The 11,615-nt window shown below is 43.2% G+C and overlaps 1 protein-coding gene across 1 annotated transcript in view; it reads right to left on the bottom strand.

Moving 5' to 3' along the window:
- Positions 1–3,062: 3,062 nt before the first annotated feature.
- PPM1H (protein phosphatase, Mg2+/Mn2+ dependent 1H) overlaps positions 3,063–11,615 on the bottom strand; it is a 119,248-nt gene continuing 110,695 nt past the window's right edge. Inside the window, exon 9 of the mRNA XM_044679213.1 lies at positions 3,063–3,245. Within this exon, the coding sequence (XP_044535148.1) occupies positions 3,098–3,245 (148 nt within the window). The 3' untranslated portion in view covers positions 3,063–3,097. The remainder of the gene's footprint in view (positions 3,246–11,615) is intronic.

The raw sequence follows: 11,615 nt of genomic DNA, 5'->3' as shown, positions 1-11,615 counted from the left end.
TTGGAGCAGTACCCTTTTTTAAAATGAAAAACAAAATAGAGGGCTTGTAGAGGCTGGGAAAGGGAGAGTGCTATCTTTAATAAGAGAAAGGGGTAACTTGAGGGAGGGGTGGGAGGGATTCACTTAAAAAACCAAACACCACAAGACAAAAAGAACGCAACACCCAGGATAATTAGAATAACTTAATTGGGAAATGAAAAGCAAGACTTCCTCTGGGACAACTACCAGTAGATTTGGCTCAGAGTCAGATCCACAAGATGTGGTGGCATATAAATAAATAGTTCATCCAGTGAATTTGGAATGCCCTGCCTTTGGGGCTTACCAGGAAGTCCTCTGATGGCCAGCACATTATCTAGACAGGGCTAATGCCCTAGGATGAAGGGACCTTTCCCCTGGTCTGGGGGAAAAAGGCAAATACTTTATCAAACTCAGTTCACAGAGTGATTTCGAACCTGGAGCACTAACAAGTCATTTTTGTCACTCTCGATTGATTCCCCATCAGTGCAGTCTCACTTATCTCTCCCAATGCAGGACCAGGACCTCATCACTGCCTTTTCTCCTGCCTCCACCTAACGGCTCAACTTCCTAAACCTGAAAATGCCCCGTGCCAGGGAATAGTGAAGAATGAGATTAGCCTCTTCACTAGATGGGTCTTGTTTTTCCTATGGCTTGTGAATGGCACTTCTGGATGCCATATTCTTCAGTGACAACCAGTGGAAACAAATGCTCAAGGCTGGCAGAAGTGGGCATCTGGGGGGGGGGGTCGCCTGAGATCCAGCAGCGAGGCTCTACACTAGGCTACTCCTGCAGTTCTCTAGCTTTGAAGAGGTGAACTGGGTGCTGAGTCACTCAGCCATGACATCTGGCTGGGGTGTCTCATGACATAAAAGGACATCCATAAGAGAAGAGGGTTTGGGCCTCCAAGGGGGAAACGAGGAGGTGGTAGAGGGAGTTTGGGGGGGGGACCAGCTCTTTTGGATCACACAGCCCCAAAACCCCAGCAGACACCCCTGCATCACCATTCGTCCCATTTGTATTAGCCTGAAGGAAATGAGGAGGGCAAGACAAAGAAAGGCAACAAACGGCCTCTTTAGCATCTCCAGCTTGTACAACATCTGCATTTCCTAGTCTGTGGCATCACATGAAGCTAACACAGGAACCACAGAAGTAAAAGCTTCCCTCTACCTGCCTTTCCAGCTCCCCGTCTCTGCAGTAGAACATCAGACATAGGGGTGCATTGATCTACGGAGGAAGGAAGTGGGAGGGGGCCTCCCTCACACGGGCAGACCTAGGTGGACAAAGTAGTGCAGAAATTCTTTGCAGTCAGGGTTTGGGGGTAAATACCTGGTGAGCTCCTTAGTACTGAAATGCCACTTGGCAGGCTACTAGTTTACATATCATGGAATAGTTCCTGAGTTGGGAAGGCTCTAGGCCAATCCTAAGAAAATCCGAACACCTCCAGGAATGCCAAAGACGTGGCAGCCTGGTGGAAATGCTGGCCCTCTTTTCCTTTGGGGAAGGAATTCAAATATGTGTGAAACGTGGAACTGGCTAGCTGGCATTTTTTAGAATTACACCAACTCCCTTCTTCTCTTTCACTGGCCTACAGAAATGCTTTTCATTATGGAAAGTGCTTGGTGAAGACTCCCCAAGCATCTGAAGCTCACGGAGGAGATGGAGCTGGTGGACCCCATTTCCTGCCTCATCCCGGGACCCACAAAACTTTGTCATTTACACAGTAGTCAGAAAAGATATTCACTTCATTTTGAATCTCACCTCTCTCAAAAAAAATTTTTTTTTGACCAGGAGGGATTAGAGTTATGAAAGTGGGGAGTTTGGATGCATGAGTAAGAACTATGGAATCGGATCTAGAGACAAAGAGATGCCAGGGAGGGAGGATGAAGCAGTAAGTGAGACCAGATGGGAACAAGTGGAGCAGGAGATGGTTGCCCCTCCGTTGCTGTCCGGGTATCTTGGTTTGTTTTCGGTGTGTATTGGGGAAGGACGTGACCTGGAATATTGTAAAAGATATGGATAAAAGGCCAATGCTAAAAATTTCCCAGACACCCGGGGCTCCTAAACACTGCTTCAAATAGGTCTCCTTAGACATGGTGATCCTTTAAACAGGTGATTTAGGAGGAGGGAGGGAGGCGGCCATTCGATGAATGGAAATCCCTGCTCCCACAGAGACCCCTTGGACCCCCAAAAGAAGGACCGATGAGGAGGACAGCGGGCACCAGAAAGGTCCAAGGGACTGCACAGATTTTGGTGAAAACAATCAATCTGGAAAGAGAACAAGATCCAGGACAGCACTCACTGTTACACAACAAGAGTGCTCTGTCATCCAGGACCCTGTTCCAGATGGCTGCTTGGGCGGTTGTGGGTGTGATGCTACAGGGACTGCCTTGGGCTGCCTTTGGAAAATGCATTCCTCAGCAAGGAGCTGCAACATCCCAGCCCTGCTCTGTGGATAAGGAAGATGGGATTCAAGGAATGCAAAAGACACCTCCCCCAAACCCCAGGTCCCCAAATAAAACCAAACCACCATAGAAAACACCCATGTCTTGTAAGCTTTGCCAGCAACAAGCACCAGGCTGACTGGAAGGAGGACTTCCACTGTCCAATCCAGCATTCACTTTCAGTGACTGTCCAGCGTGCATCTTCCTCGATTCTTAGGGAAGCTGGCAACCGGACTGGCTGAATACCTTTGAGTTGGGTTATACCTGAAAATGCTTGCTCCAACTACTCTGGAACAAAATAAATACTCAAGTGGCCCCAAATGGGTAGACCTCAACTTAGGTGAACTATAAAAGGAGGCAAGAGAAACCTGATGCATGAGAGAAGTCTTTTTAGCTCTTGCTGAGTGCCCAAGTCCCATGAATATAGGAGAAGGTGGAACCCAAGGGGTACCTTGAAGCACTGTAGGATAGAGGCATTGGTAGAGCTCTGCCTAGGTAACAGCAAACTCCTCATCCATCTGGCATGGATTGAGAATGGAGGACACCAATTGGAACTGACTTTGGCATTTCCCTTCCTCAAAGAGACATACCATCTCTCTCTTCCAACACCCTTCCAGTCCCCTGGGCCATTAGGAGTCTCATGAGAGTTTGTTCCCGTGTATTAAAGGAATGACATAGACAGAAATGTCATCTCCCGAGCCTAGCCGGTCGTTGGATATCCGCCAGCCTCTGTCCTTCAGCACACCCCGAGCTCGCATGACCAGGTCTTGAGCTGCCAGTGTATACCTGGGCAGGGGGAAATAGGAACAACAGTCAGTAAAAGGGCATTTAAAAAAAATTAAATTTAAGATAATTTAAATTTAATATAAAATGTAAAATAATTTAAATTTAATATAAAATTTAATTTAAAAATTTAAATTTAAATTTAAAAAGAAAAAGAAAAGCAATTACTATGTGCCAGGCACTGTACTAAGTAAGGAGGAGGAGGAGGAGGCAGGAATCACAAGAAAGGAAAAATATGGTCTCCTGCCTTCAGGGAGGTCCCCCATCACAAAACTGGACACACAAGATATAGAGGGTGTAAGAGGAAGGCAGGAGACTTGACAGCTGCCAGGACGTGGGGGTCAAAAGGGAGGCACAGGGAAAGACAGCTGTGTAACTGTACAAATACCATCAGGACCATGGAAATTCTGGGGAATATGCAACCCTGAGCCTGGGCCCAATCCACATTTATCACCCCTCCCTCGCAACTATACTCTTATCCAGCCTGCTTCTAAAGTCACTTGATTCCCACATAATTGAATTGAATTGAACGCAAAGCAATACCAAACAGAGACCCAGGAGACTCTTTTCAGCCTTCTGCCAGATTGGTTCAAGGCTGGGCAGTTTCTTTCCTGGGTCTGGGCCCATGGGCCAGTGCTTAGTTTCATGGCTCAATTAATACATCTGCTGTTAGTTAGCCATTCAGAGATGACAAGTGTCTTGGCATCTCCTCAGTGCAGGGGGTTTTAAATACTTTTGTATTGTGGTACCCTGTTAGCAATCTAGAGAAGCCACCTTCTCGGAATGCCTTAGAACAGAGCAAAGAAAATACAGAGAATTACAAAGGAAACCAATCACATTGAAATTTAGTCACCAAAATATTCTTTAAAACCAAGTGTATGGACCTGAGGTTAAGAACTCCTGCCTTAGTAATGAGTAGGAGAGGCGGGGAACTGATCAGAATCCTTGTAATTGGGAATGTTCCGAATTCACCACCAACTGATAGACTTTACCTTTGCAGATGGCCAGATCTAATCTTCCTTGAGGAAACTCAATTTTAAATGAGCAGAAGTACAAGAAAGGGGCTCACAGTTTTTTTTAATACCCTTCTGCCTTCCCCCAAAGAGAAAAAGAAATAACTTTTTTGGTAGTTCACAGGCTGCAAGGATGAAACAACCTAAACTAACTGACCTGAAAGGTTCTAAAGCAGGTTTAAAAACGACTTAAGAAAGTTTACCAAAATTTACCCAGGAATGATGTTGATCATTTCCAGTGGTGACTCTGCCCCCCTTCATTTAAATTCGTTTAGTGTCACTGCCTCTAGGGTGATGCAGCACCCATTGGGCTCTAACTTTAGTGGTGGGATTCTTTATCTCCTTTTTTAGAACTCTGAAAAGCATTACCACTTGGCCTGATTGTGCTGAAAATAAATTCTAAATTTAAAAGCTCAACAATGCTATCTAACATCTATTTGGAATATTAAAAAAAGAAAAAAGAAAAAAGAAAAAAAAACAAAAATCCTTCTTCCATCTAGAATTAATACTAAGTATTTGTTCCAAGCCAGAAGAGTGGTAAGGGCTAGGCAATGGGGGTTTAGTGACTTGCCCAGGGTCACACAGCTAGGAAGTATGTGAGGCCAGATTTGAACCCCAGATCTCATTGGATGTCTACTGAGTCACCTCGCTGCCCTTATAGTTGTTAATAGCTAGTCATTCTTCTGAGGTTTTTTTGTTTATGGCTTTTAATCATTGGTGAATGGTAATTGGTCTTACATCATTGTTTTAATTCCCTATAAATCTTAGATTTTCTGTAGACTCTTATCAAAGATAGTATCTTGGGATCTTCTACCAATAGCTTTTAGTTCTGCCTTTTGGGGCCAAGCAGAACCAAGCAGAAGCACTGGAACTTCTTTCTTGATACTTAAATACTTGATACTTGATACTTCCCTCATCTCCTATCTCTTCTTCAGGCTAACATCCCTTGTTTCTTCAGCTAATCTTCATATGGCCAAATCTTGAGGTTTGTCCCCCCAGGCACTTCTGGAAATGTGGTGCCTAGAACTGAGTATGATATTTTGGAAGCACAAAATGTAACCTCTCCCTCACACCTAGCACAGTGTCAGGCACAGGGTAGGTACCTCATAAAAACTTGTCACTGAATGTAGTTGGACCAGCACAGATCACCTTGGCGGTTACCACAGTCCTAGGACCACACAGTTTTCCAGCTGCCTCATCTCACTGCTAGACCTATTCCTGGCAATCAAGTGGTTTTGCCACACCTCTTCCAATTTATATTTGTGTTTAGAAAAAAACGTCTTCAGGGACAGTGAGGTGCCTCAATGGATTAAAAGCCAGGGCTAGAAACTGAAGGTCTTGGGTTGAAACTGGCTTCAGACACTTCCTAGCTTTGTGATCCCCCACTGCCCAGCCCTTATTGCTCTTCTGCCTTAAAACTATATACAGTATTGATTCCAAGATGGAAGGTAAGGGTTAAAAAAAAGATTATCAGAGGAACTTCTGCTTATTAAATTTCATCATATTATGTTTAGTCTGATAAACTAGGGTCTATTGGAACCCTGACTGTCACTCACTATTTTAGCTACTCCTCTCAGCTTTACATTATCTGCAAATCCAATTAGCACACTAAATCATCAATAAAAAACATCTAAGGGCACAAGAAAAAGGTCAGTTCCCCAGGCCACTGTCCTAGAGACTTCCTTCTAAGATGACATGAACTAGGAACTCCTTTTGGGCCATGGAAATTCAACCAATGCAGGATCCAAGTAACTTTGACTGTCAGGCACATCTTCCTCCCATTCCCGAGAGGAGCACATCTGTTAAATTCTTTCCTAAAATGGAAGTCAGCTATGTCTATGACATTCCCCTGATTTACCACTTTAGTAACTGTTCAAAAAGCAAATGAGGCTAGCTTGGTATGGTTTGTTACCAACAAAGCCCCAGTGGTTTTCACTACATGTTCCTTTTCACTATTTATTTAAATTATCCAAGGTTCTTAACTTGGGTCCTGGAGCTGGTTTTCAAACTATTTTGCTGTCTTTTAATATAATTGGTTTCTTTTGTAATCCTACGTGTTTTCTTTTATGCATTTTAAAATGTTATTCAGAGTAGGGATCTATAGGATACCACAGACTGCCAAGGGAGGGTGTGGGGTCCATGCCATAAAAAAGGGTGAGAACTCTTGATTAATAAGTTTGCTCGAGAATTCTGTGAGGATTTGAAGTTAAGCTCATTGACCTATAGTTTTCCAGCCCCGGGGATTTAATTCCCCTTTTCTGTAAAATTCTGTAACAGATGCCTAATGATGGACCCAAAGCATTTTGTTTAGGAAAACAAAACAAAACAAAAAAGCATTTTTGCCTCTATGATGAAAATGAAATATTTCCCAAACCGTTTGAACTTGGCTCTTTATGCAAATAAAAATTAACTTTCTAAATACATTAAAAAGTATGAGAGTTACTTAATATAATTTCTGACTCCCTCTGCAGTTTTTTCTCTTTACTTTCTAATCCTGTACCCTCAGAGGTATGTTCTTTAGACCCTGAATCCTGAAAGGTAAGACAGAATCCTACGCTGAAAGCCTGTCGATTGCTTTTTGAAAATATTGTCCCATTTCCATGTTGAGTAATCGTGTGGGGTGGGAATGGAAGGCATTTCCCATTGAGAGAATTCTGGTGAAGCATACTGGGAAAACCTGTAAGATCTCTCTTCATAAGACTAGTCTCTAAAGGACATGAATCACCCCATACGTGCTTCAAGACAGTCATCAGTATAATGCCTCTCAAGTCAAAAGCCTTTCCTTAACAGAGGGATCTAAGAAGAAAGGGGGAGGGAATGGGTCCAGGTCTTACTTTTTTAAGAAAATAAACAATGGTGGGGGCACGACAACAGCCCAAAACAGTTTCCTAGTGTGTATGTAGTTCAGGCCACCTGTATGACATTCAGTGAAGAGATCTTGAGTAAGAAACAACGTCCAAGAAAGTCCTTGGTAGAGACCCTAAGCCAGCGTTGGAGACCCAACCCAATAGCTTGATGGGCAGGCCATCTCCCAGGCTCATCGAATGTTCCAAGGTTTTGCTAGTCATGGCAAGATGCCATGTTGAATACTGAGGTCTGTAGAGATGCTCTCCCCTCCTCTTCTCTCCACTACCATCATCTGTTGTTGCTCATTAATACAATTGCTGAAGTTTACGTGCCTATGGTCACTTAGTTATGCTCAAGGATGCTCTAAATTGCACTGCCATTTGACTGAACTTGACAGAAATTTATTGTGTACCTGCCACGTGCAAGATTAGAGATACAAAATATACACATACAACCTAAAGACAGTCCTTGCCCACTGTGTGATACAACATCCATATAGGGAAGTGGTACCCAGTTAATAAAGATGCTGAAAACCGAGGCAATTAAAGTGCTTAAAGTCAGAAGAGATGCCTCTCACTTTTTGCTCTTTAATCATCCCTTCGTTTCTCCATCTTTTCTTTCTATCCCCAGATATCCATAGATGGAGAAGTTCCCTGTCCCAATCCTCGAACTATTATGTGGAACTTTCTAAATTATAAACGGATCCATTAAGGAGGCTTTCAAAGTGCTTAAAATGGAAAAGATTAGGACTTGGGCAGAACAAGAAATCTCTTCTTTTTACAACTGCTACCTCAGTAGATGAGAAGGAAAAAGGCAGATTTTTCTACAGGTAATAAAACAAAAGGGCTTTTTTGCTTGGGGTGTTGAGATTCAGGGAATAAAAAAGCCCCCAACGTGGCCAGAAGTGAAGTCTATTTTTTCCCCCTCTGGCCAATTAAATAATAAAATATGAAACCACACGAAAATGTATGGCAGTCACAGAAATGTGAGCAGATCAAGAAAAGGAATGGGAAAACAATTGAGCCATATACTAGGAGAGGAGCATAGACTCAGCTGCTGAGTCTGGCACTGAGTGTGATGGGGGTGGGAGAGGGAGGAGGTGGTTTCTGGAAGTTGTAGATGAATAGCAGTTGTGGGTCCATTATGGACTGCGTTTATTCACTAATGCGGTGGATTTCAGATTCAGCTGTCAGGACAGCATCAGAGAACTGCTGAAGTCGTTTTAAAGTATCTCCTCTCTCCTAATGAGGAGTCTGCCCGGAATGCAACTTCTGTATTTGAAGAATATTTTTCTTCTCAGGCTGAAGTTTTCAATATTGATCAGCAAAGCCTTGCAGAATGGAATAGCTGCTGAGGCGGGAATGGACTTGGCTGAGAGCCTTCCCTGAGCTCTGGGAGTCAGGAGGAGGCAGGCAGGGTGTGGAAGGAGGAGAGGTCACAGAGGAGCAGAAAGGGAGAACAGCCAGATGTATGACTGTGAGTCAGGTTAAGGAGCTGCGCTGAGGAGACTGGCTGATGGGGAGAGTCAACACCTCTTCTTGCCAGCCCTGCCTTCACCCTCCCCCACAAAAAAGTGGGGATAAGTTAGAACCAGCAGCACTGACCAGGAATCCTTTGAATAGACACAAAACGGCTCTTTCCTAAACTTTAATGGATAAAAGCCTTTGAATACCTATGAAGACGGACTATTTCCCACTGGAAATACCAACTAGTCTTAACATCAATCAACTACCATCAATCAATTTATCAAGCATCTCCTTTGTGCCAGGCACAGTGTTAAGTGCTAGGAGTACGATGACAAAAATGAAATACTCCCAACTCACAGGGCAGAAGGAATCCTGCCTTAGACAATTACCAGCTATGTTTCCCTGGGCAGGTCATTTAAGCTTTCAGCCTCAGTTTCCTTATCTGTAAAAGGGATGATGATGATGATGATGATAATAATAACAATAATAATAATGTTGGCTTCATAGAAATCCTATGAGAATCAAGTGCATAATGTTTGTAAAACACTTTGCAACCTTGAAAGCACTATACAGAGGTTAGATTAAGGTATAGGAATGTAAAAGAATAATACTAAATGGTTTCAGAGAAACCTGGGAAGATTTGTACGAACTGATGCAGAGTGAAGTGAGCAGAATCAGAAGATTTATACTATAACAACACTGTAAAAATGAACAAATTTAAGAGACTTAAAATCTATGCAATGACCCAGCATAATTCTGAAGGACTTCATGTTAAGCATCTCCTGACAGAGAGGACTCAGATTAAATATGCTGAGACATTTTTGGACATAGCCCACGTGGGAATTTGTTCTGACTCTGTATATTTGTTAATAAGGGTTTTATTTGTGTGTGTGTGTGTGTGTGTGTGTGAGAGAGAGAGAGAGAGAGAGAGAGAGCGCGAGCGCATAAATGCTTGTTAATTGAAAAAAAAAAGCTAATTTTATTTTTGCTAAAACAACAACAACAACAACAACAACAACTACTACTACTACTACTTATTACCACCACCACCACCACCACCGCTTTAGCGCACATTCCTGTCCAATCTGTATTAGGCTCAGGATGGCTTTTTGGATAGCACAAATTAGGTTTTTTAAAAAGATAGGATAAAGAACAGAAAGTAGAGAAGTAATGGGTTGAATCCACCTGCACATAAAGAGTTACCCCTATCTGCTAACACTGTAGAAATACAGTTGGAGGAGTGCAGAAGGAATCTCTTCATTTTTTTCTGAATAGATTTAAAGTGGGGGAATCTCCCTCTAGTTTCTGAAGGGAAATGGGGTGATTCCAAGAACTGGCTGTGCCATGGGCTGCTGGGGCTGACTGCTCATCCTGTGTCTGCATCACAACTCATTTTTATAAAATGCTGGAAAGCGGGTAATGCGTTCTTTGGGGAGCTGCCCCATAGAACTTTATATGTGCAAAAGCAGCTTCTTCCTGCAGCTGTTTACTATCCTAGCCCAAGAAATGGAATCTTGAAGAATGCAGCTCCTGGCCAGTACACAGATTGTCCTCAGTTCCTGGGTTGCAGGGTTTGTATTTTGGGATGAAAGGCAGGGAGAGAAGGAGTTCCAATGGCATTCTCGGTTGGTCTTACAGTTTTCTGAGATGCCTATGTATTAGTCTGAAATTCCCCAAAGCATTAAAGCCAAGCAGGATATTATAAAGGCTTGAGCTTCCCCCTCAACCCCCCCTCCCCCACAAGAGGAAAGGAAGTAGGAGGGAGAGAAAAACAATGTTTGTTAATTGAAAAAAAAATTAATTAAGAAAGTCAAGCAAAGCCTTCCCATAACAGGCTTCTGTCATCCCAGTCCTGGCCAACCCCTTCAAAATGTTTGGCTGGTTCAACAAAATAGCAGCTCCAATGCTATCTCTGTCCATAGAACCCAAGGAAATCCTGCTGAGAGGAGGTCCCGAGCAAAACCTGACCTCTGACACCCCCCATGTCCAATCAGATGGTGCTAAGGGACCCATCAAACATCAGATTCAACACTAATGAGTTTATTCTAAAACTTGGAATAGGCAGCGAGAAAATACCAATAAACCCTTCTTTTGCTTTTAGAGCTCAGTCTCTTTGGAAAACCATATGGCCTTGCCAGTAAATAGTTCAGCCCAAGGGTTTAATAAAAGGCGATTTCATTTCCTTCTCCAAAATAAATGGAATGCAATAGAGACTTTGAAAGGCAAGATTTAATGATAATACCTAGTTACCTACCATGGTAGGTGTTTTTTTTTTAATTAATATTCATTTTTAACATGGTTACATGATTCATGCTCCTCCTTTCCCCTTCAACCCCCCCCCCCGCACCCCCCCTACCCATGCGCATTTCCACTAGTTTTGTCATGTGTCCTTGATCAAGACCAATTTCCAAATTGTTGGTAGTTGCATTGGTGTGGTAGTTTCGAGTCTACACCCTCAATCATGTCCACCCCGACCCATGCGTTCATGCAGTTGTTTTTCCTATATGTTTCCTCTCCTGCAGTCCCTCCTCTGAATGTGGGTAGCATCTTTACCATAAATCCCTCAGAATTGTCCTGGGTCATTGTATTGCTGCTGGTACAGAGGTCCATTACATTCGATTTTACCACAGAATGTCAGTCTCTGTGTATAGAGTTCTTCTGGCTCTGCTCCTTTCGCTCTGCATCAGTTCCCGGAGGTCTCTCCAGTTCGCCTGGAACTTCTCCAGTTTATTATTCCTTTTAGCACAATAGTATTCCATCACCCGCATATACCACAGTTTGTTCAGCCATTCCCCAATTGAAGGACATTCCCTCCTTTTCCAATTTGTTGCCACCACAAAAAGCGCAGCTATGAATATTTTCGTACAAGTCTGTTTATCTATGATCTCTTTGGGGTACAAACCCAGCAATGGTATGGCTGGATCAAAGGGCAGGCATTCTTTTATAGCCCTTTGAGCATGATTCCAAATTGCCAGCCAGAATGGCTGGATCAGTTCACAGCTCCACCAGCAATGCATTAATGTCCCAATTTTGCCACATCCCCTCCA

This window comes from Gracilinanus agilis, chromosome 5 (genome assembly GCF_016433145.1).
Source record: "Gracilinanus agilis isolate LMUSP501 chromosome 5, AgileGrace, whole genome shotgun sequence".
NCBI classification, from domain to species: Eukaryota; Metazoa; Chordata; class Mammalia; order Didelphimorphia; family Didelphidae; genus Gracilinanus; species Gracilinanus agilis.
This window is presented reverse-complemented; position numbering and strand designations above follow the sequence as displayed.